The sequence below is a fragment of the Eriocheir sinensis genome, unplaced genomic scaffold (genome assembly GCF_024679095.1).
Source record: "Eriocheir sinensis breed Jianghai 21 unplaced genomic scaffold, ASM2467909v1 Scaffold977, whole genome shotgun sequence".
Lineage (NCBI taxonomy): Eukaryota > Metazoa > Arthropoda > Malacostraca > Decapoda > Varunidae > Eriocheir > Eriocheir sinensis.
In genome coordinates this window covers 112,501-137,500 of record NW_026112360.1, presented here as the reverse complement: position 1 = coordinate 137,500, position 25,000 = coordinate 112,501, and the positions used below count along the sequence as shown (strand labels likewise).

The 25,000-nt window shown below is 44.7% G+C and overlaps 1 protein-coding gene and 1 pseudogene across 1 annotated transcript in view; both read left to right on the top strand.

The window, feature by feature from the left end:
- Positions 1–12,451, top strand: part of LOC126995073 (protein spitz-like) — a gene marked incomplete at its 5' end in the record, with an annotated part of 17,600 nt that extends 5,149 nt beyond the window's left edge. Inside the window, 3 exons of the mRNA XM_050854362.1 lie at positions 6,816–7,010; positions 9,008–9,116; positions 10,666–12,451. Of these exons, the coding sequence (XP_050710319.1) occupies positions 6,816–7,010; positions 9,008–9,116; positions 10,666–10,791 (430 nt within the window). The remainder of the gene's footprint in view (positions 1–6,815; positions 7,011–9,007; positions 9,117–10,665) is intronic.
- A 4,376-nt stretch (positions 12,452–16,827) lies between these two features.
- On the top strand, positions 16,828–20,631 carry LOC126995072 (succinate--hydroxymethylglutarate CoA-transferase-like; annotated as a pseudogene).
- The last annotated feature ends 4,369 nt before the right edge of the window (positions 20,632–25,000 follow it).

The window sequence follows — 25,000 nt, the reverse complement described above, 5'->3', positions numbered from 1 at the left end:
TTTTTTTTATTTGTTTCATATTTGTTCTTTTTCTTCTCTTCTCTCTTCTCTTCTCTTCTCTTTCCTTCCCTTCAATTCCCTTCTATTCTTTCTCCTTTTCCTCTCTTTTCTTTCCCTTCTTTAAATCCCCAATTCCTTCACACTCATTCCCAAAACCATTCCCTTCGTCCATCCTCCTCCTCCTCCTCCTCCTCCTCCTCCTCCTCCTCCTCCTGTATTTTTTTTCACCTGTTTCATTTTTTTTTATATGGTTAATTTTTTTTTCGTTTCTTGTTTGTTTATTATTTTTTTTTAACTATTTTTTTACCTGTTTACCTGCGTGTTGATTGGGTAGACTTTTTCTGTATGTTCTTTTTACTGTATATTATCGTTGTTGTTGTTTTCTTGCTTTTTATATTTGCTGATGTTTACAAGTCGGTCAGTCAGTCAATCAGTTGGTCATTTAGTTACTTATTTTTATAATTTTTCCTTCTTCTTTAGCGTTTTATCTCCCCTAATTCCTTAACTTTATAAATTTAAAGAGAAGGGAAGAAAAGAAGGACTGGCAGGTCTCACTATTTTATATTCTTTTTTTTCTCTACAATTCTTAGTCGCCCATAATTCCTTCACCTTACAAATTAAAGAAGAAAAGAAAGGAGAAGAAAAAAGATTAACAGGCCTCACATCAATTGGAAAAGAAGAAAAGGGAAGGAAAAGGAAAAACATGGAAGGGGATTGGCAGGTCGTACATTTTTCCTCCTTTTTTTTTCTTCCCCTGTAATTCCTTCACCTTACAAATTAAAGAAGAAAAGAAGAGAGAAATAAAAAAAATAAGCTTAACAGGTCTCACATTAATTGGAAAAGAAGAAAAGGGAAGGAAAAGGAAAAAAATGGAAGGGGATTAGCAGGTCGTACATTTTTCCGTCTTTTTATCTTCCCGGATAATTCCTCAACCTTACAAATTGGGAAAGAAGAGAAGGGAAAAAAACGAAGGGGATTAGCAGGTCTTAGTGTTCATGGGTGACGTTTATGGGGCGTGGATAAGACGGTTACCCAATAGGCCTGAGAGGAGGAGAAGAAGAAGAAGAAGAAGAAGAAGAAGAAGAAGAAGAAGAAGAAGAAGGAGGAGGAGGAGAAGGAGAAGCGAAGTGGAAGAAGAAGAAGAAAAAGAAGAAGAAGAAGAAGAAGAAGAAGAAGAAGAAGAAGTAGGATAAATAGAAGGAAACAGAAAAATTATAAAAAAAAGAAGATACATAAAAAGACAACAACAACAACAAAAACAACAACAAAAACAAGAATAGGAAAAATAAAAAATACAAGAACAGGAGCAAAAAGAAGAAAAAGAAGAAGAAAAAGAAGAAGAACAAGAACAAGAAGAATAGGAACAAAAAAACAAGAACAGGAACAAAAAGAAGAACAAGAAGAAGAGCAAGAAGAAAAAGAGGAGGAGGAAGAAAATGAAGAAGAAAAAGGAGAAGAACAAAAACAAAAAAAATGAAGATGAAGAAGAAAACAAGAACTAAAAGAAATCAACAAATAAAAGAAGAAAAAGAAGAAGAAGAAGAAGGAGAAGGAGAAGAAGAAGAGGAGATGGAGAGAGGGAGAGAGTGTAGTTAGGTTAATAGTAAAGGGAGATGCAATATAATGGAGGAAAGGGAGGAAGGAAGGGAGAAGTGACAGCGTGAAAGAAGAACAAGGAGATTGAGAGGGAGAAAAGTGCAAAGGGAAAGGAAGGGAGGAAAAGGGAGAGAGAACAGAGGTAGGTAGAACTGACAGGATGAAAGAAAAACAAGGAGGAAAGATAAAGGGAAGGAAGGGAGGTAGGGAGAGGTGGCAGGGTGAAAGAAGAACAGGGAGATTGACAGGGAGGGAAGAGGAAAAGGGAGAAGCAATAACAGACAGAGGCAGAGGTGGGCAGGGAGGTATAGCAACGTGTCTTCGGTAGGGGTTGGGGGTCTTAGCGCCCTCCCCCTCCCCCCCCTTATTAGCCTTGTTCCCGCTGCCCCCCCCCCCCCCCCCCAGCCGGCTATTGGGCTATTGACACCATAACCACAGGAATTGATCTCTTGGAAACTGACCCAAAGCTGAAGGCGTTGTAGAGACTCCTTATCCTCCTCCTCCTCCTCCTCTCCTGTTAATTCTTCTTCTCCCTCCTCCTCCTCCTCCTCCTCCTCTCCTGTTAATTCTTCTTCTCCCTCCTCCTCCTCCTCCTCCTCCTCCTTCTGCTGCTAATACTTCTCCCTCCTCTTCTCTCTCCTTATTCCCGTTTATGAGGGTTTTCTTTTACTGTGTGTGTGTGTGTGTGTGTGTGTGTGTGTGTGTGTGTGTGTGTGTGTGTGTGTGTGTACGCCATGGCCACACACGTAGGCCTCGTCAAGGTTCAGTCACCACCACAAGCAGAGATTACACACACACACACACACACACACACACACACACACACACACACACACACACACACACACACCTCCATATATGAATCTTCACCAGGTGTTTGCAATTAAGGGGAAAGGTGCGATGTGTTGCATAAGGAGGAGGTGAAGGAGGAGGAGGAGGAGGAGGAGGAGGAGGAGGAGGAGGAGGAGGAAGGAAGGAAGGAAGAAAGTGTATACCTCCTGCAACTTCCGCCACCACCACCACCACCACCACCACCACCACCTGACTCTTCCTCCTCTCTCGTCATATCCTTTACCTCCTGTTACCTCACCTGTTCCCTCCCTCCCTCCTTCCTTCCTTCTCTCCTACTTCCCTTTCCTCTCCTTTATCCTCTTTCTATCTCTTTCCTTTCCTCTTCATTTTTTTCTTCCTCTTCCTTTTCTCTTTTCTTCCTTTTCCTCCACATATTGTCTACCCGAGAGAGAGAGACGTGAGCGTGTGTGGGCGTGCGTGTTGGTGTGTTTGTGTGTGTGTGTGTGTGTGTGTGTGTGTGTGTGTGTTGGCGTGGGTGTGGGCGTGGGTGTAGGCATGTGTAACCCCGTTAGTGAAGTGTGTGCCAAGAGAGAGAGAGAGAGATTGTTTCATGCCTCACACTTCACCTCACTTTCTTTCGTCCTCCTTCTCTCTCTCTCTCTCTCTCTCTCTCGCTATGTTGGGAGTGGGCGGAGCAGACAAAAGACAGCTGGAAGGTTGCAACATCTCTCAATATTCCCGAAGTCATGAATGGAGTGGCCTGGTGGTGGTGGTGGTGGTGGTGGTGATGGTGGTGGTAGTAGTGGTGGTGGTGGTGGTGGTGGTGTTGCATCCTCCCAGAAATCCCTTTGCCTCGTTTTAGTTTGGCTTGGTTGTGTTTGGTTGGATTGGGACTTTCAGGTTGTCGTTTTTTTATCTTTTTTTTGTGTGTGTGTTTTGTTTAGAGTTTTATGTGTTTTTGTGTTGTTTGTTTTCTCTTATTCTTCATCCTTCCTTTCTCTTTTCCTTCCTGCTTTCCTTCCCCTCTTCCAGTTTTCCTTCCTTCCTCTCTTCCATCTATCCTTCCTCTCTTCCAGTTTTTCTTCCTTCTTCCTCTCTTCCATCTATCCTTCCTCTCTTCCAGTCTTTCTTCCTTCCTTCCTCTCTTCCATCTATTCTTCCTCTCTTCCAGTTTTCCTTCCTTCCTCTCTTCCATCTATCCTTCCTCTCTTCCAGTTTTTCTTCCTTCCTTCCTCTCTTTCATCTATCCTTCCCCTCTTCCAGTTTTCCTTCCTTCCTCTCTTCCATCTATCCTTCCTCTCTTCCAGTCTTTCTTCCTTCTTTCCTCTCTTCCATCTATCCTTCCTCTCTTCCAGTTTTTCTTCCTTCCTTCCTCTCTTCCATCTATCCTTCCCCTCTTCCAGTTTTTCTTCCTTCCTTCCTCTCTTCCAGTCTTTCTTCCCTTCTTCCTCTCTTCCATCTATCCTTCCTCTCTTCCAGTTTTTCTTCCTTCCTTCCTCTCTTCCATCTATCCTTCCTACCTTTACTCAATTATCCCTAACCTTTTTTTCATTTCCTAATCTTTTCCTTTCCTCCATATCTTGACTCCCCTTCTCTCCTTCTTCCGTGATCCTTTCCTCTATCATTTTCTTATCTCCTCATTTCTCCTCTCTATATCTCCTAGTTTAACCTTTTTGCTCTTTTTCCTGATCTCTCTTCTCTTCGGAACGGCATCTGTGTAAGAGGAAGAGTGGGGCGGGAAGGAAGGAAGGGAAGGGAGGAAGAAAAGGGAGAAATGAGGAAGAACGTACAGGGAAGAGGAAGGAAGGAAGGAAGGGTGGAAAGGAAGGAAAAGAAAGGGAAGAAGTGAGATAGGAAGGAAAGGAAGGAAATTTGAAAGTGGAGAGAGGAAAGGGAGAAAAAGGAAGGAAAGGAAGGAAGGATAGAAGGAAAAGAAAAGGGATGTTAAGTGTGTGTGTGTGTGTGTGTGTGTGTGTGTGTGTGTGTGTGTGTGTGTGTGTGTGTGTGTGTGTACGTACATACGCGCAAACGCCCACAGCATGTTCCATTCAGACCGGAGAACCCCACCAGTGAATGAACGAACACACACACACACACACACACACACACACACACACACACATCGGCATTTCCTTCCTCTGGTTACCGCCCCGCCTGGTTGGGTTAATATGGAGGCTGGTAATGTGTGATCCCCTCCCTTTCCTCCCTTTCTCCCTCCCTTCGCCGGGCCAGATGACAGGGAGAGGGAGAGGGGGGAGAATAAGGGAGAGGGAGAGATGTGAGAATAATGATGCGTTGAGGGGAAGCTGAGGGAGGTGGTGGGAATGTGAATGTGTGTGGGTGTGATGGGGAGGAAGTAGGGGTTTGAGGGGGAGGAAAATGAGGAAGAGGGGAAGAGGAGGGGGGAGGGTGTTGAGTGAGGATCGGTACCCAGACGTCATTGAAATTCCCACGATATGTGTGTGCGATGCGAGGCGAACGTTTCTTTACCCCGCCGAGATCTCGAGGCTGCGGCAGATGGGTCGGTGGACGGGGCTGCTGGGCTGAGGGTTTTTGCCACGGGGAAGGCCTAGACCAGCCAGTCCTCAGTCCCATCAGCCCTGTGCAGCCACCGTCGCCACTTCAAAGCTGGAGCGTGGTGGCCGAAGCCCGTCTTGTCACGCCCCGGCGCAACAGGATATCGCGGCGTGATTCAGCGGCCAGCGGCATTGTTTCAGCCTATTGTGCGGCGGGTCCGTGTTGAGCTAACGCGGTGCCAGCCATGATGATCGGCCTGAGCGTGTGGACAGCCGCCCTGCGAGGATGTCTGTTGTGTGATGTAGCCCAGCCTGCCCCGATACACGATCTGTAATATTGAGATCTTGCTCCGACCCAGCGGCGAGGCAAGCCCAGCTGCCAACACAAGGTTTTGCTCCCCGCGCCGCCGCCTCCAGCCAGAGCGTGTAGCAGCAGGAGCAGCGAGGCGCGAGGCTGCTGCAGCTGCACGCTGGCGGGCGGCGACAGAGTTGCGGTGGGCTGGGTCGACAAACTTCACGGGTGAGATGTTCCCAGCGACACGGCGGCCAGAGGGTGAGGGCTGCTGCCAGTCACCGCGCCTTCCCTCCCTTCCTCCCTCCCTCCGCCATCCTGCCTCCCTTCCTGCCTTCGTGCGCCGGAGAAAGCTGTTGGTCGTGATGGCCGTGCTTTCTGAGGGAAATTCAGGGTTACTACACGTCGTCAGAAACGGCGCGTCGCGTTGGGGCCGCGGTCAGGGGGGGAGGGGGGACGGACAAAGGGAGGCACGGCGGCGGCTTCCTCCAAGGGGCCAGCCAGCCAACCCCCCCCGAGGCCTCGCCCCTTCCCTCCCCGGCGACCTGGCGACGCTGGAGGGAAAGGAAGCGGCGGGAGAGTGAACGGGAAGAGGAAGGGGAGAGAACATCAGCGGCGGGATTGTGGCCGACGATAGGAACGGAACTAAAATTAGAACAGACCGCCTCCCCCTGAACACACACACACACACACACGAGACGAGTAATAAGAGGTGAGAAAGGGAGACACTATAAGCTTCCTCGTTTGAAGACTCGACTCGCGCGTCGCTCCGCTGCTTCGCAAAACACAAATCACGTCTACTTCGCCTCCTCGCCACGACTCTGGAAAAACTCAAACATTAGGGAGCAGGAAGAGGAACACTTTATTTAGCTCCGGCAAAACACAGATCCTGGTGACTGATAGCCGTAATACCAGTGTAAGACCAAACGCCGGGTAAGAGCCAGGTAGCAGACTCCTTACGTTCTTATGTACCACGTGTTTACTTGAGCCTGGTAAAAACTAAGGTTGGCTTTGTTAGACGGTTCCACCCCCCACATCAACCATTTCCAAAGGCCTTAAAGGAGATCAGTCGGGTTTTAATGAGTGTTTCCTTAGGTTCAGGGTACAGAGGAAGGGTCAGACTACCACCAGAGTCATAAAACTACCCCTGGAAATACCTCAAACTCCTACGAAAGCCTTGTCAAATATGTGTTCTTGGGTCCCCGAAATGTGCAAGACTGGTATTGTCAAACGTTTCCACCCCTCACATCAACAATTTCCAGAGGCCAAAAAGGACATCAGTCGGGTTCTAATGAGTGTTTCCTTAGGGTCACGTTACAGAAGAAGGGTCAAACTAACACCAGGGTCATAAAACTACCCCTGGCATTGCCCCAAACTCCTACGAAAGCCTTGTCAAATATGTGTAAATAAGCGAAGAAATGTATAAGATTAATGAGTGTTTTCTTAGGGTCACATTACAGAAGAAGGGTCAGACTACCAGAAGGGCCACAAAAATATCCCTGGAAATGCCACAAAACTCCTAGGAAAGCCTATGTGAGCCTATGTATGTATATGTGAGCTTGGGCTACGAAATCTTTAAGAACACGACACTAACGACCCTATTTTTCCCCTCCCAACAGGTGTGCAGACGGTTACATGGGCCAGCGGTGTGAATTCAAGGACCTGGATGGCTCTTACCTCCTACACACGCGGGAGAAGGTGCTGCTGGAGACGGCCTCGATCGCAGGGGGCGCCACCGTGGCCTGCGTGCTGGTCTTCGTGGTTCTCTTCGCCGTGTACGTCTTTATGCAGAAGGACAAGGACAAGCGCTGCAGGTAAGGGGATGAAGGTGGTTGTTGAACTTGTATTGTGGTTTGTTGTAGCTTTTTCGTGTTTTTTTTTTCTAGTTCTTTTTTTTTTTATTCTTGGTTTTCTCTTCTCGTTTTATTTTTCTTATCCTTCTTCTTCGTTATCCTTCTTCGTTATCCTTCGTTATCCTTCTTCTTCTTTTTCTTATCCTTCTTCGTTATCCTTCGTTATTCTTCGTTATCCTTCTTATTCTTCTTATTCTTCTTCTTCTTTCTTATCCTTCTTCTTCTTTTTCTTATCCTTCTTCTTCTTTTTCTTATCCTTCTTCTTTATCCTTCTTCTTTTTCTTCTTCCTTCTTATCCCTCTTCTTCTTTTTTTTATCCTTCGTTCATAGGTCCTCCTCCTCCTCTTTATCCTCTCTTTTTGTTCTTTTTGTTCTTATTCTGGTTCTTCTTGTTCTTCTCTTTCTTCTTTGTAACGTTGTCTTCTTTCTTGTTCTTGTTTTGGTTCTTCTTTTACTTATTGTTCTTGTTTTTTTGTTCTTTCGCTTCTTGTTCTTTCTTTTCTTGTTTTCTTCTTCTTCTTCTTCTTCTTCTTCTTCTTCTTTTGATCTATATCGCTATGTAATCCTTCATATGATCTCCTTTTGGTCTTTTCTTCTTTCTCTTCTTCTTCTTCTTCTTCTTCTTCTGCTTCTTCTTCTTCTTCTTCTTCTTCTGCATCTTCCGCTGATTTGTATTACTATGTATGCCTTCCTTCTCTTGATCCTCTCCTTCCTCTTCTTCTTCTTCTTCTTCTTCTTCTTCTTCCTCCTCCTCCTCCTCTTCCTCTTCTACTTTTTCTTCTTCTCCTTCTTCTTCTGCTTCTTCATCTTCTTCGTTTTCTTCATCCTTTCTTCTTCTTCTTCTTCTTCTTCTTCTTCTTCTTCTTCTTCTGCTTCGTCTTCTTCTTCTTCTTCTTCATTACTTTCTTCCTCTTCCTCTTCTCTTTGGGGGACGAAACACACAAAGCACACCCAACTTACCATCAGGAATTCCACATTTGCGTCACTGCGTGGGTGTGTTGCCATCCCTCGTGTTGCCTCAGCCAGGGAAGACAATGGAAGCTTTTTTTGCTCTAGGGGCTCTGGCATAGTCTTCATTATGTCCATTATGTATTGTGTCTTCCATTGTGGCTCCTTCAACAAGAGTGCGGTGGGTATTAGGGCTCTTATGATGCACCAGAAATATGTTAATGGGGGCTTCAATAGGCTATGTATGGGGAGGATAGTGTGGTGTGTGTTTTGTTATGGTCCTTCCTTTTCTTTTGTCCCCCCTTTTAGTGTGTGGTTGTGCTCCGTTTTCTTCTTTTCTTTTGCAGCGTTTTCTTCTTTGTGCTTCGTTTTCTTCCTTTTGCAGCGTTTTCTTGTTTGTGCTTCGTTTTCTTCTTCCTTTTGCAGCGGTTTTTTTTTAGCGTTTTCTTGTTTGCACTTCGTTTTCTTCTTCCTATTGCATCGTTTTCTTGTTTGTGCTCCGTTTTCTTCTTTTCTTTTGCAGCGTTTTCTTCTTTGTGCTTCGTTTTCTTCCTTTTGCAGCGTTTTCTTGTCTGTGCTTCGTTTTCTTCTTCCTATTGCATCGTTTTCTTAGTTGTGCTTCGTTTTCTTCTTCATTTTGCAGCGGTTTTTTTTAGCGTTTTCTTGTTTGCACTTCGTTCTTCTTCCTATTGCATCGTTTTCTTGTTTGTGCTTCGTTTTCTTCTTTTCTTTTGCAGCGTTTTCTTCTTTGTGCTTCGTTTTCTTCCTTTTGCAGCGTTTTCTTGTTTGTGCTTCGTTTTCTCCTTTTTGCATCATTTTCTTAGTTGTGCTTCGTTTTCTTCTTTCTTCTGCAGTGTTTTCTTGTTCTTCACCATTTTCAAACCATTTGCACATTAACACAAGAAGAATAAGAGAAGTAATATTAGTAGTGTTGGATACAGAAGCAGTAGGTATAGGATTGAATGTACATGTTTTAGTGTTTTGAGGTTCACCGTGGTCTGTCTTTGCAGGGACTTGGACAACGGATGCGACAACGATCACCAGCCGTTCTCAGGCTACAAACGCCCCCGCGCCGAAATAATACGAACAATTATCAACCCCTACGCCCAACCCCATGAGGTAAGGCTCCTGAAATTGACCCCTCCTGAAATTGACCCCTCCTCCCGAAATTGACCCCTCCTGAAATTGACCCCTCCCGAAATTGACCCCTTCTCCCGAAATTGACCCCTCCCGAAATTGACCCCTCCTCCCGAAATTGACCCCTCCTCCCGAAATTGACCCCGCCTCCCAGAGGTGGCCCTCCTCCGGAAATTGACCCCTCCTGAAATTGACCCCTCCTCCCGAAATTGACCCCTCCTGAAATTGACCCCTCCCGAAATTGACCCCTCCCGAAATTGACCCCTCCTCCCGAAATTGACCCCTCCTCCCGAAATTGACCTCCTCCTGGGGTGGCCTCTCCTGAAATTGACCTCCTCCTGAAATTGACCTCTCCTCCCAGGTGACCTCCTCCTGAAGTTGCCCTCCTCCCGAGTGGCCCTCCTCCTGAAATTGACCCTCCTCCTGAAATTGACCCTCCTCCTGAAATGGCCCCTCCTGAGGTGGCCCCTCCTCGAAAGTGACCCTCCTCCTGAGTGGCCCTCCTCCCAGGGTGGCCCTCCTCCTGAAATTGCCTCCTCCCAGGTGGCCCCTCCTCCTGAAATTGACCCCTCTTTCGGCCACCTCTTTTGATTCTTTTTAGGAGCAGCGAGTAGCGGGCTTTTTTTTATATAATTATTGTTTCCTTTTTTGTGCCCTTGAGCTGTCTCCTTTGTTGTAAAAAAAAAAAAAAATGCTTCTGGGACACTGGGGGTTCACACTGTAGGAAGTTGTGGGGTGGGCTCATATTATTTAGTCTCCCCCAGTTATTTTATGTTATTTATTTATTGGAATGCTGTAACTATGGTTTTACTTTAGTATATTGAAGAATGGAGTCAACTAATGAATTCACTCTATTGGTGTTTACTGTATTTCTAGTCTCATCTTTTGTTTCATCTATTTTTTTTTATTTATTTTTTTTTTTTTTTACAGAAAAGAAAACAGTTCAAGGGTGTGAAAAAAAAAGAAAACGATAATGAAAAAAAAAAAAAAGCCAGTGGATCTTTTTCATGTTATTTCTTTATCAGAACATGATTATTATGGCATCACTTTTGTATGTTCAAGAATGTAATCAAATGATGCAATCTTTCCGTGCCTATTATGATACTGAGATATATGGGTTTAGAACATGTCCCAGCACTATTCTCTCATTGTAAAGAGTGATTAGATGCTATGCTATCACTTGTCTGAGTACTCTTCCCTTCCTGCTGCCTTTCCCCTACAAGCTTCTGCCCCACCTGTGCTAGGGAGAGTGAGATGACTTAAAAATAAAGAAAACTGAAGCAGATATTCTCAAGCATTTCAGGACTTACACACCCACATTTGATAAGGCTTTCATTCAGGTTGTTGTGGGTATTTCCAAGGGTAGTTTTATGAGTCTAGTGATAGTTTGACAAGGCTTCTGTGCCATGAATGAGAAAGTCGCTCAAGAAAACTCAACTAGTCTTCTTTGTGGCTTTGGGAAATGGTTGTTGTAAGAGCAGAAACTGTCTTAAGAATATGAGACTTACTAACGAGACTTAATCATTCTCAGGACTTAAGTTACGTGGAAGTGCAGCCCTCCAAGCCCACCATCAGCCCAGGGGTAGTGAAGGAGGCTGGCAGTCCCCACAGTGTGCCCGGAAGTGACACCTGCAGCCCCAGCAGCAGCCCCTCGTAGTGACACAGCTGTCCCTCCTGTCTCGACCCTGCCCGCCCTGCCGCCCTCACACACCTGTTGCTTGTGAATGTTAGTGAGTGACCCAGAGGACATTACTTGAGCCTTTACTTGCTGCACAGAGTAGTGTGAACTTCTCTTGGTGCTTCTTGAGTACTCATCCAACAGCCTAGATGTCTCGTTCTGTTAGCGTAGGAGGGAGCATCGGCAGCCCGTGTGTGGCCGGCGACTCTGGCCAACCAAAGCGTAGACACAAAGAAGTTTTATGCCCTCCCCTGTGAGTGGGTGACAGGCCTTGAGGCGGGTGTGCACAGCCTGTCTGCTGCTGATGGTGAATGTGACACATACTCAGTTATCTCAAGATGCCTACTGTGCTGTCTTTTAGATTCAGAGTAATATATATATAATATTTTAGTGTCTACCATATATATGATCTGCCTTGTGTACATATGGATAGCAGTGTTCTTCAAGGTGCCTGTCTGCACACATGCCCTCCACGTAGGCGTAAGGGCCACTCTAGTTGTCGCAACACCCGCTGTCTGGTGTGCTGGGCGTGCCGGGCGTGCCGGGCGCTGGCGGTGGAGTAGGTAGCCGCGAGTATACTTCTCTTGTGTCACAACCGTCCAGATGGTACTTATGTAATTTAATTTATATGTAGAATACAAAGATTAACAGCATTCATTTATGTAGCCTTTTATGCTTGTATCTAAAGGTTTAGGTGCACAGTTTATTTTCTTATGTGTATTTCTCATTTTTCTTTCCATGCTGTGCTTTGATATCGTATCACTGTACATTCCCAGCTTAACAGTTACCCTTATGTAAGGATCTGGCAGGCCTTTAGCCACCTATTCCAGACGATTCCATTAGGTCCGTTCCAGTGCTGTGGACTCCAGTGGTGGTCATCGTTGTCGCAACATCTGCAGACTCACGCTGAACGAAGCTCTGAAGTTTGCTTTAGAATCGGTATGACGGTACACAGTGTTTCCATGGCCAGAGTGACCATTATATTAAGAGTTGACTGCACCTACCATAGTCCCAAATGCCATTGTCAAGTTCTTCAGGATCTTTTTAATAGAATACTTTCTCGGGCGAGTCTCGCCTCCTCTGTCCTTGGTTAGCCCATCTGGGCCTCTCTTCGTGGTTGTTGTTGATAGAGGAAGAAGCTCTAGAGCCAGAGCGTTATTTAGACTCCCTGACGTGGGGCAGTGTATGTGTGTTTTGTTATTCATCTGTGTTTGTGTTTTGCACTGCCAGCCAGCCAGCCAGCCAGCATTATTCATCATTACTTTGTATTATGGATTTCCAGTTTTAGGGTAGGAAGACTGTACATAGTGTAAAGAAGCCAAGCAGGAGTGGGTGAGGTTGCCAGAGTCGCCGCGTGATGAAGAAGACCTTGACGTCACTCTGCGTTCCACTTGGTTACTGCATTTAGCGCCTCGTTTCCCTGCGTGACTCTGTTAACCTTCCGGAGGAGCTATACACTGCTTAGTTGTAACATTTGTATATAAAACTAGCAAATTATTTGCTTATTGCTGTTCAGCTTTTTGTGTAAGATTCCTTGACTTTTTTGTAACTTTTGATTATTCCTGATAGAGTATTGATTATTGCAGAACATTATGTAATGTAAGGCAAGACCTCCAAGTGAATGAGTCACTCTGAGAACTGCTACCGCAATAATATACCTGTAAGTTGTTCTGGGTATGAAGACCTTTTTTATTATTATGTCGTTACTTGTGTCTTGATGAAGGAGGAACTGTTTCACAATTATTTTTGTTGTTATGTTTCACCACTCGGCACTGTTCTTGCTTACTGGTGCTCTGGCTGCTGGCATTTGTTTTATTGGATGGAAAGTTTCAGTGTTTAGAGGCTGTTTCCTTCATACTGAGAACAATTTAATTAGTAGCAATGCTCAAGGTGATGACAATTCTTTGGGTCAATAGTGTCAAGATTCCCTGGAACTTCATATCAAATTCTTAGCAGTTAGTTACTGCATTTGTGAATGGGCATAACACAGCGTGTGAAGTTTCCTATCTTGGTGTAATTGTAATTCTTTTAAGGGTATTTTCCTAAGGCAACTTGTGCTCAGTATGTCACAAAGGTGGTCTACTTACAAGAGTTGTTCCTCTGAGGAATAGTGTTTGTAGCGGTTAGCACCCCACCATATTTATGTGCTTGTCAGTCAGTGTAAAGCTTCAGTATTTTCTTGCCTCTCCCCGTCACCACCATACCTGGCTTCCATGTCGCCCCAGAGGAATAGTACTTAGTCGTCACCCTTGTGCTGAGGTGTTGTTGTCGACACACTGCAGTGTTGTGGTGTGTTGTGTCCAAAGAGTCAGTCCCAGTAAGCACCCTTGCATTGTTTGCATCAGTAGAGCCTTTAGTTAATGGCAGCTAGATTAAGCAGTGTCAAGAAAACTGAGCCACAAAATAGTGTTTAACATTCAGTAAATGCAAAATCCACATTGAAGGGATAGGGGCCTTTGGTGTTTCTCTTGCCTCACTACCTCTGATATGCCTTGCTAGTCCACAAAAAGCAGCTTTAACATCATATGCAGATACTCAGTCCTGTGCGCTGTGCAGGGTTTGCACTTGAGTTGTCACCACACCAGTTTACAGTATTTGTTTCCCTTAGGGCCAGGAAACCATTTAGGAAGCTATAATGCAAGTTGCATAATTTTAGGTAACCATAAATATTATATTTTCTTGCTTCCCTGTACCTTACTCTGTAACACCAGGATTGCTGAGTCAAGCCACTAACTGATTTTCATATGCATAATTTATCCAAAATTGTTCAAAACTACCAATTTCAAAGGTTTTGAATCCATAAATATTCAAAATACTAATGATTCTGAAGGTTTTGTTGGCAGCCAAGCACTTGCTGATCTGTGCGACAATCCCGTCAAACAGCTTAGCTTGGAGGTGCCTGGCCAGTGAGTCTGGAGAAGGTTGCCTCGTTGAGTATCATCAGCTTGTTGAAAACTCTGCCACTCGTGATCCTAGAGCGACAAAGCCACATCCTCTGATCAGTTTCACAGCTGGCTTGGGGGGCAGGAGTGGGACGTCAGGTCAGTCTTGCCTGTGAGGATTTCAGGAATGCGCAGCGGTGGCAGGTCATCGTCACCTTGACTTTGATCTTTCAGTTTGTCCATCCTGGAAGATGACAGTGACCAAGTAGTTCCTGTAGTCTTGAGTGAACACGGCACAGTCTTGTTGAGACACAGTCATGGAGTGAACGTGGCATTCACTCTTTGCCTAATTAACTTTAACGGAGTTTTAAATTTGTGATGGAGGGATTATTGTCTTGTCTTTGTCAAACATACACTGAGGTAATCTCTTATGATTACAGAAGGGGGAATCCGATCTCATAATTTTAAAGGAGCCGAGAGAACTCTGACGAGTCCAAGTTAAAATTATTGATGGCTAAATCGTCTGTGTGTTGGGGCCCGTAAGGGCGGTTGTCTATGAGTTGTAGCTTGTGTCTCCATGTGTTTCCTCAGCTACATAATAGCCGAGTAAATTAAAAATACATAGTAATAAAAATCAGTTAGTGAGCCTGTCATGATGGAACACAGTTTGTGGCCTGACTCGGTGGTCCTGGCGGTACAACTCTACGAGGCTATTTGGTAACTTGTGTTTGATGTGGATTTTTTTTAAAGAAAACTGTAAGTTTCCTAGATGTATTAGATATTATACTTTTTAATCCATGTATTGGATTTCCTCCAAAATAATGTTGAGGTATACTTGTGAAGTGAGTCAAGTGATGGTTGTATACCCGGGCCTGGCCACCCGGCACCCGCCCGTCACCCGTGGCGCTGCAGGTCAGACCGCTGCCCACAGTACCCTGGGTTACTGTCAACACAAACCTGTTTAACAGTGAATGAACAACACACAAAATTAAACAGGCATGGGTGAAAATTTTGAGTCGTTAAATATCAAGAGGCAAAGAATGAAATGTTGTAGGTGTGTTTTGTTAGAGGAATTGAATGTTGCCTCACACCACACCACACCACACCACACACCACACACACACACACACACACACACACACACACACACACACACACACACACACAAAAAATGAAGAAAGTAATGTTTATGTGCTTCGTCCACCACCTAAGACTAATGTGCACCTCTGGATACTGTTTCCTTTCTTCTCGCTGAGGCAGCGTCGTCCTGCGTGTCTGGCAGCTGAGAGGCACCAAGCTAGCGGGTTGTATTACTGAACTAGAAAATAATCAGTGAGTGTAGATTAACGCGTCATATAAACAGCCTTGTGTTTTATTATTTTTATGTTAATACAAGAATCCCTCATACATTTTTTTGATGATTAAAAATAATGTTTTGATTCCAGTTGATTGTAGCTTTATTTACAAAAGGGACTTGGAAATGAATGATAGCAGCTGATTGTCTGTACAGGAAAATGAAACAATATTGTTATCTAGTGTATTTTATTTTATCAAGTTACTGTCCATAGATGAAATAAAGAATTTGTTACAGCAGGCATTTGCAGTTTCCTTTTATAATCTACTAAAGGTGGGAGGAAGAGATCAAAGGTGTGAAAAATGAAAAAAAATAGTCATTGATGGCCTGAGTGACAGCCTGGGGGGCAAAGTCAGGTTAACCCTTGACTGCGGATTTCCTACAAGAAGACATCACCAAGCTACAGGAATAGAACAAAAAGTGGCTGCTACAATTCAATGAAGAAAAATGTAAAGTCATGCACCTTGAGAGGGGATATCCAGCATACCAATACCACATGAGAAACTCCACTATCCACCACAAAGGCAGAGAAAGACCTGGGACTATATGTTACCAGGCTACCAGTGAAGGCAAAATCTGTGTCAATCGCAGCAGACGGGTTAAGTAGGTAAAGTCATTTGTGTGGTCGTGATGCTTTTTAATTGAGGTCCTGCATATGGGAAGTCTGAGAAGGTACCCGATGTTAGGCAGTGAAAGCAGCTCGAAAGGTAAGGCACAGGTAAGGTTAAGAGCTGTGTCCGGCCTCTGTGCTCATCTGCGTGGCATTGGGCCTTGAGTAGTGGTGGGTAAGGGTCGGATTATAAAACATTTCACCGCCCAAGAACACATATTTGACAAGGCCTTCGTAGGAGTTGTGGGCATTTCCAAGAGTAGTTTTATGCTCCTGGTGGTACTTTGACCCTTCTGCTGTACCGTGAACCTAAAGAAACACTCATTACAACCTGACTGACCCTCTCTTTGACCTTTAGAAATAGTTGATGTGAGAAGCGAAGTGTCTTATAATTCGGACCTAAGAGCCCCGGGGTAGGTACACTTGCCATTTCAGTCACCTCATCTTCATTATCATCATTTACATCATCTTCACGATCACTTATGTCATCTTCATTATCACTTATCAACTTCTTCATCTCTTACATTATCTTCATCACGAATTAGAGCATCTTCATCGTCCGTCATCAATTACATCCTTTTCATTATCAGTTACATCATCATCATCATCATCAATTACATCATCTTTATCATCAATTAAATCATCATCATCATCTCTTACATCATTTTCATCATCAATTACATCATCTTCATCAGTTACATCCTCTTCAGTATCAGTTACATCACCATCATCATCTTTATTATCGATTACATCATCGTCATAAATTATATCTATCTTCATCAATTGCATCATCGTCATCATCAATCACATCCACTCCATTCTGTTATAGTTCCCCTTCCATCACCTCGTTTTCTTAGTCACTCATCATTGAAGCATCCATTATTAGAGCCTCGGAATAAATCATAAGAAGGCAGCACGTTATAAATTAGGGTAAAACTGCTGAATATCTCTCGTCACTGTGCGATAATAGTGAAAAATACATTTAATTTATCACAGCCAATGTTCAAATGAGAAGCAAATATGGGATGGTCATCTTGATAACCTGTAGCAGACACAATCAGTTTTATGATGAATTATGAGAAACCAACACTTTATATTCTAGTAGAAAGCTGATGAATATTCTCTAAAATCAGTGAGACTTATAACATGAACTAAATAGTCAAATGAGAGTCTGATATAGGGCGGCCATCTTGAACAGCTGTAGAAGAAAACAAAGTCGGGTTATCCGTATATTTTTCCTCCCAGCGTGTGCTCCATAACAGTAAGTAACACCGGAATGGAGTAATATTAACCTTAAAGTATTTGTGTGTAAAAGGGGGGCGTGGAAAATGAGTATCACGGCCCAAGAGCGGCGGGAAGAGGGGCTGAAGTGGGAGAGGGGGACCGAGGGCGAGGATCAGCTGATTATGCCTCGGAGGGGTCCATGTGGGCGGGGCGTATGTAATAATAATAATAATAACCGGTGAAAAGTACAACACATATCCCAGACAGCGAGAACACATCAGGGAGTGCCGTTACGAAGGCTATACTCCCGACCTACAACTGAACTGACCTGAACTGAAAAACCCATGACGCCTGAACACGGTGACTGGCAAATTAAGGCCTCTCTCTGTTGACCTGCGTCGGTAAAGATTGAGGCTTAGATTGGTTTACTGTTTACCGTTGATGAAGTTTCAGTCCGGGCTCCGTTTCCAGCACAGTCCCGTGAACAAATTGATGTTAGCACCGAAAGTTGTCCTCGATGCCCATGTTTCACACTCACGTCCAGCCAACAGACAGGCCACCAGACTCACCCAAGGCAGACCTCCAACAGACACTGGACCACCACTGACAGCCGACCTAAGACAGATGTTGATGACAGTGTTGGAAAGATGAAACGGGAGATCGTCCTCGGTCGTTACAGACACCCCCTCACCCAGCTTTGGCGAACTCACTCCAGAGTATAAGTGTAAAAAAAATAAAAATGGAATGGAATGCGGAATTCTAACGGTCGGAAGGAGAGACACTTAATTACTTACAATACTTATACTTACTTTTGTGATTCTGTGTACATTCCATTCTTAACCTAACCTCCTGGCATTACACAAGGACCTTCCTGCAGAAGTCGGGTCAGCTGAATAAAATCTAGTCCCTACCCTGGTGACAACAGGTAACCAACAACACCCATTAGCAGTTAGCACTGGTGGGGCAGTAGAAGCGGTGGCCCCACAGCCTAACCAGCCCCTTATAACATTCCAGAAGAATAAGATGTTTACTGGCAAAACCAAGGCCTTCTCCTTTTTTCTGCAAGCCTGCATCAGTAAAGATTTGAATTAAGATTTTTATTATTGACACACTAATATCTTGTTTCTTACCTTACCAACCTCTCATGTGTTGTCTATTTTCTAATCCTCAAACATCCCTTCTCTTCTGATCTGTATTGGCATGTATCGCTGTGTAGGTTGTCCTCCCCTTGATCCTCTCTTCTGCTTATTCACACACTTTGCCTGGGAAACCTTACGTAAGAGTGTAATGAGGGTTTGTGTGTAGGTAAAGACGGCATGCGGCAGGTGATGGGTGGTGTGAGGCGGTGGTTGGCTCCTCCTCGTCTTCTGCCCTGCATGGAGGCAAGACACATCTGTACTCCCACACCTGCATTCTGCTACACACCTGCCAGGCACTGCTCACACATGCATGGTACTCACTCAACTCTTGCAATGACTGATGATGAAATATATATGAAATGAATAAGAAATAAATATCACATGAAGTAGTTCAGTGTGTGTGGAATAGTGAAAGAACACATGCACTTGAGGAAGACTTTAGTGAATAGTGAAGCGTTTAGCAGCAAATAGAAAAAATAAAACAGCAGTTGTTGAGGAATAATGAAATGGAAATTAGGAGTGTTGAGAAGTACATGAGATTAAGGATACTGTTAAGCCGCGAGTAGAAGTATTGACAGTATTTCCCTCGCAGCGCAAGATGGGCCACTCTCAGGGGTCAGAATAGTTGACCTGACCCGCATCTTGGCCGGGCCATTTGCCACCATGGTGCTTGGTGACCTTGGGGCTGAGATCATCAAGGTACGAACACTTGGCTCATGCCCAGTCCTTGTTTTATTTATGTTTAATGCTGAATGTGGCATAGAAAAGTAGTTTCAGCTTTTTCAGCAATAAAGCTCATTGAGAGACAAAGTTGTTACCTAAGTGTACTAATTCATTGATGTACACCTTTGCACAAACATTCTTCCATAATGAGGTGATGTGGTGGGTGCTCTCTCAAGAAGGAGACACATTTTGAGGCTCCCTGTGTGTGTGTGTGTGTGTGTGTGTGTGTGTGTGTGTGTGTGTGTGTGTGTGTGTGTGTGTTTACCTAGTTGTATTTACCTAGTTCTGTTGTGACATACGGGAAGAGAACTATGCTCACGCTGTCCTGTCTCCATATCCACTCTTATCCAACTTTTCCTTAAAATCATGTATGTGTCTTGCACAAACCACCTCCTCCTTCAGTCTATTCCACAGCTCAGTGCTTCTGTTTGGGAAGCTAAACTTTTTTACATCTCTCCTACACATGCGTGGTCGCCCTCAACTTCTTTCCATGTCCTCTCGTTTCTCTCTTGTTCCACACACATAGGTCCTCTCTGTCCAAATACTCCACTCTGTTTGCCACTCTGTACACCACTATCAGGTCTCCTCTTTCTCTTCTTCTCTCCAGGGTTGTGAGCCCCATTCTATTGAGTCTCTCCTCATAAGTCCGATCTCAAAGTTCCGGTACCATCTTAGTTGCCACTTTCTGCACTCTTTCCAGCTTCCTTATGTTCTTTTCGTGAGGAAACCAGACCACTGCTGCATACTCCAACCTTGGCCTTATCATTGTAACTATTATTTTCTTCATCATCTCCTCATCCAAGTACACAAATGCCGTCCTTATGTTCCTCAGCCAATTCAGAGTTTGTCCCGTTATCCTGGTGATGTGTTTGTCCGGTGACATGTTCTCTGAGACAGTCACTCCCAAGTCTTTTTCCTCCACTCCTCTGCATATTCTCTCACTTCCCATCTTATAATCATATTCACATCTTCTACCACTCCTACCAAACTCCATTTTTTTACACTTCCCAAGGTTGAACTCCATCTGCCATGTACCACTCCACTCCCAAATTCCATCCAGGTCCCTTTGGATAGATGTGTGGATGTGTTTGTGTGTGTGTGTGTGTGTGTGTGTGTGTGTGTGTGTGTGTGTGTTGGTGCAGGAGACTGAGGGTAGCTTTGGTGCCTCAGGTGGAGCGGCCAGGCGCTGGGGATGACACCCGCTCGTGGGGGCCGCCCTTTCTCGGCACAGAGAGTTGCTACTTCCTGAGTATCAACCGCAACAAGAAGAGTGTGGCCGTGGACCTCAAGCAGCAGCGGGGATGCGGAGTGGTTCAGGAGCTGGCCGCTGCAGCGATGTGCTCATAGAAACTTTGTCCCCGGGCCTGGACGCCTGGGACTGGGGTACCGATTGCACACGCCCTTGCCCTGCTTCTCATCTGCTGCTCCATCTCAGGGTATGGACCCTCGGGGCGATATTCAACCGCCCAGGGTATGATGTGATGGCCGCTTCCTTTGGGGGTCTGATAGGGGTGGCGGGGCCCAGGGAGAGCCCTGCAAGGTAAGAAATTGGCCATGACAGATCTGGCCACAGGTTTGTATGCTCATGGGGCCATCATGGCGGCCCTGCTGGGCGGCAGCGGACAGGCGCCCGGCCAGAAGATTGACTGTAACCTGTTGTCAGACGCAGGTGTCGTGCATGGTGAACCTGGCCTCCAACTACCTCAGGTGGCCTGGGCGCGCGCTGGAGCACGGCACACGAGAACGTGCCCTACCAGGCGTTCCCCACTGCTGATGGCCACATCAGCATCGGCGTATGCAGCAATGACAGTTAAAGCTGCGCTGTGCCGCGTTCTGAACCTGCCTGAGCTGGTGACTGATGAACGAGGAATGAATGAGTTTGAATGAATGAAGGAATGAATGAGAGTTTGAATGAATGAAGGAATGAATGAGAGTTTGAATGAATGAAGGAATGAATGAGTTTGAATGAATGAAGGAATGAATGAGAGTTTGAATGAATGAAGGAATGAATGAGAGTTTGAATGGATGAATGAATGAATGAATGAATGAATGAGAGTTTGGATGAATGAATGAGTCTGAATGAATGAATAACTGAGTGAAAGAAAAGAAGGAAGGAAGGAATCACTGAACGAATGAATGAATGAATGAGAATGAATGAAAGAAAAAAAGAGAGAGAATGAATGAATGTGTGAATAAGTGAATGAAAGCAAGAAAGAATGAATGAATGACGAGGAGAGTGAACTATTTGGCGGAGTGGCTGACTGAATGAATGGCCATATGTTTTGCTGATGGGCTGGCGGAGTGAGTGAGTGAGTGAGTGAGTGAGTGAGGAAGGGCATGAGAGTTACCGACTAGTTGAGTGGCTGAAAAAAAAATGTGAATGTACGAATGGTGTGTGTGTGTGTGTGTGTGTGTGTGTGTGTGTGTGTGTGTGTGTGTGGTTGACGATATGGTTAATTTTCTTGGCTTCTCTATTCTTTTTTTTTTTTTTCACTTCTATTTTCTTACCCTTTTTGTCATTCCTTTTTTTTGGGGGGGGGGTTCCTAGTAAAATATTTTCTCTACTTTTCTTTCTTAGGAGTCATAATTCACATTCTTTATATATTTTCTCCTCCTCCTCCTCCTCCTTCTCCTCATTCACTTTCTCATGTTTTAAACCGCAATAAATCTTCCCATATTATCGTTTTCTTTATCTCCATCATCTGTCTTCATTATCGTATACGGCATTCTTCTTCCATCTTTATTCCTCTTTCTCTTCTCTTTATTTACATTTTCTTCACTTTTTATTTCAATGTTACATCCTACCATTCTCAGTTTTCCTATTTCTCCCCTTCATTATGCCTCCTCCTCCTCTTCTTTCTCCTCCTCCTCCTCCTCCTCCTCCTCCTCCTCCTCCTCCTCTTCCTCCCCCAAGAGAGGAACGCTTCTGATCTTTCCCTGGAATCATTGCAACTTAGGGTCCAAAAATAGCTTTCAAGGGTGCAAAGAGGAAGAGGAGGAAGAGGAAAGAAGAGGAAGGAGGAAAGGAAGGAAAGGAGAGATGAGGGATGGCTGCAGTAGTGCACCGAGGTGGGAGGTAGTGAATGTGAAAATATAAGAAGGAAGGAGGAAGAAGGAGGAAGAGGAGGAGAGAACATATTTTGTTATAAACATCATGTATCTTCTCTCTCTCTCTCTCTCTCTCTCTCTCTCTCTCTCTCTCTCTCTCTCTCTCTCTCTCTCTCTCTCTCTCTCTCTCTCTCTCTCTCTCTCTCTCTCTCTCTCTCTCTCTCTCTCTCTCTCTCTCTCTGCCTTTCATCTTTCCCAGACTTTGACAATTAAAAAAAAACGAGTACCGTGTTATGTCCAAAAGTTACGTTAATTTAATTTCCAAGAGATTATTTTTACATTTTTTTCTCACCCGCAAACTTTACACTTATTTTCTTTTTACTTTTTACAAACTTTCATGCAGCAAAGTGTGTAAATAGTAGTGTGTGTACCTGTGTGTGTGTGTGTGTGTGTGTGTGTGTGTGTGTGTGTACTAATATCTGGTCTAACTTTATTTGTGAAGAGAACAACAACAAATAAAAAAATAACATCCACTTTTCCTTGTAATCTCACCACCACCACGATCGCCGACAACAACAACAACAACAACAACAACAATAACTCCTCATCTTGACAGTGCTCGGATGGAAACCGTACCAGGAAGATGGTTATTAATATATACTACAGGAGGAGGAGGAGAAGGAGGAGGAGGAGGGACTGTCAATGATCATCCCACGTGACTTTTTCTTCTGGTCTCTTTGTGTGTGTGTGTGTGTGTGCTAGTGAGAGAGAGAGAGAGAGAGAGAGAGAGAGAGAGAGAGAGAGAGAGAGAGAGAGAGAGAGAGACTTACATAGATTTACATAGAAAATCAGACCACACAGACCCCATGGTCCAGACTAGGTGGTCTGTCCTTAAACTAAAGTGATTTTACATTAATCAGAAGGCTCCAAAACGATGCCTTTCTACTCTAGTTGAGATTAAGTTGAAGGACGTGACGGTCGTGCTTCTTTTTGAAGGTGTCCATCGCGTTACTCTGGACCACTGATGGTGGAAGCTTTTTCCATCCTCGCACACAACGTTGGAGAGAGAGAGAGAGAGAGAGAGAGAAGAAAGCTAGAGATGATATATAAATAAACAGAGAAACAGATAAGGAGGACAAGAAAATGAGTGAAGGAACGAGAATAACAGAAGCACCAGCTGAATAAGGAAGAGGAGGAGGAGGAGGAGGAGGAGGAGGGGCAGGAGCATGAGGAAGATAAACAACAGGAAGACGAGCAGAAGGAAGGAGGAAGGAGAAAGAAGGGGAGGAGGAGGAGGAGGAGGAACAAGAGGAGGAGCACAGATAATCCTAATTTGCATGTGACATTTGAAATCCGTGGCACCGTAAGCGGGACCCTCTGGCTGGCTGGCTGGCTGGCTGGCTGGCGTGTGACCCGGATGTCGAGCCCCGTCACGGAAGATGGCGCGCAGGACCCTAGCCCAGCGGGACGCCAGACGAAAACAAACACCTGGAGCCCACAAACACCGTCCAAACACCAAAACACGTTTCACGCACACCGGAACCGACTTTAAGGTTATTCTAAAGCCTCAGATCCTCTTGTGAAGGTGTTGGTGAAGGGGTGCAGGGGTGAGGTGAGGGTGCAAGGTGCGGGGTGAAGGAGGTGAAGCCAAGGTCGTGGGTAGGGACAGGGAGGCGGTACTGGTGATGGTGTCTCGAGTGTCTCTGGTGACTAGCGGAGCAGAGTTGGTGACGTCACTCCACAGCTGACTATCTCATCACTACCAAGGCAAAAAACGGGGGAAGGGGGTGAGGGATGGGGGCGGGAAGGGAAGGGAGGACACACACATACACATACACACGCGGGGAGGGCCTGAAGGATGGGGACAGGAACGAGAGGGAGAACACACACACGCACACACACACACTGGTAATGATGGCCAAGGATTGATCCAACAACCCTTCCCCTCCCCCCTCTCCCCCCTCAGTGACGTCTGCGTATGTACTGAAGGAGTCTAAGGCAGCACAGCGTAAAAGAAGGTCTCTCTGTGTACTCTCAGGGAACCAAGTCGACGGGATAACAAGAGCGCGGCGCTAAAAACAGAAGGGACGAACGAGTGTGCTTCTGTGGAATGAGTTAATAATAGGATGTCTTCAAGTTTAGAGTGACACTGTTGTTAGGGTGAGGAGACTAGAGGTTGCAATTTATTAGTCTGTGTTTGAACTAGAGTCTGCAAGAAGGAAAGGGGATCCGACACTGTGTAAAAACTGCAGCAAAATAAAGAGCAAAAGGGTTCTGACACTTTGCAACAACTGGACCTAACTGAATAGAGATAAAAAGGGATATGACACGATGGAAAAACAAGCTAGATAAAGAGGATGACCAAATAAAAGGATATGACACCAAGTAAAAACTGAACCTAACGAAAGAGATAAAAAGGGATATGACACGATGGAAAAACAAGCTAGATAAAGAGGATAACCAAATAAAAGGATATGACACCAAGTAAAAACTGAACCTAACGAAAGAGAGAAAAAGGAATATGACACGATGGAAAAACAAGCTAGATAAAGAGGATAACCAAATAAAAGGATATGACACCAAGTAAAAACTGAACCTAAATAAAAAGAGCAAAAGGAATCTGAACCTATGTAGAAACTGAAGCTAAGTAAAGAAAGCAAAGGATATGTGAAACTATGTAAAAACTAAAGGTTACGAAAGAGACAGAAAAAGGGAATCTGAACCTATGTAAAAACTGAAGCTAAGTAGAGAGAGAAAAAAGGGAATCTGAACCTATGTAGAAATTGAAGCTAAGTGAAGAGAGCAAAATATATATGACACTATGTAAAAACTAAAGGTTAAGAAAGAGAAAACAAAAGCGGTGTAGCCTGAGACAACACAACAAACCCCCCGGCGAGAACACTTCGGGATATCAGCTTCGGAAAAACAATTGCAGTGTGAGGAGTCAAAACAACAGGCACATAAGAAAAGGGTCAAAGGCATTCCATCAGTACCAGGACTAAGAGGAACGCAAGATACACCGAAGGAATCAACGCAGCTGTTATCGTGGTTTTATCGCTCTTATCGCAAAGTTACAGGCCGCCCTCTGACGTTGACTGCAAGATGATAGAAATACAAGAAAAAGAAAAGAGAGAAAGAAGGAGCGACGCTACAATGCAGTTATAAATGGGATAGCGCTTGTCAATACAGAGATCAAAATTGAAAATAA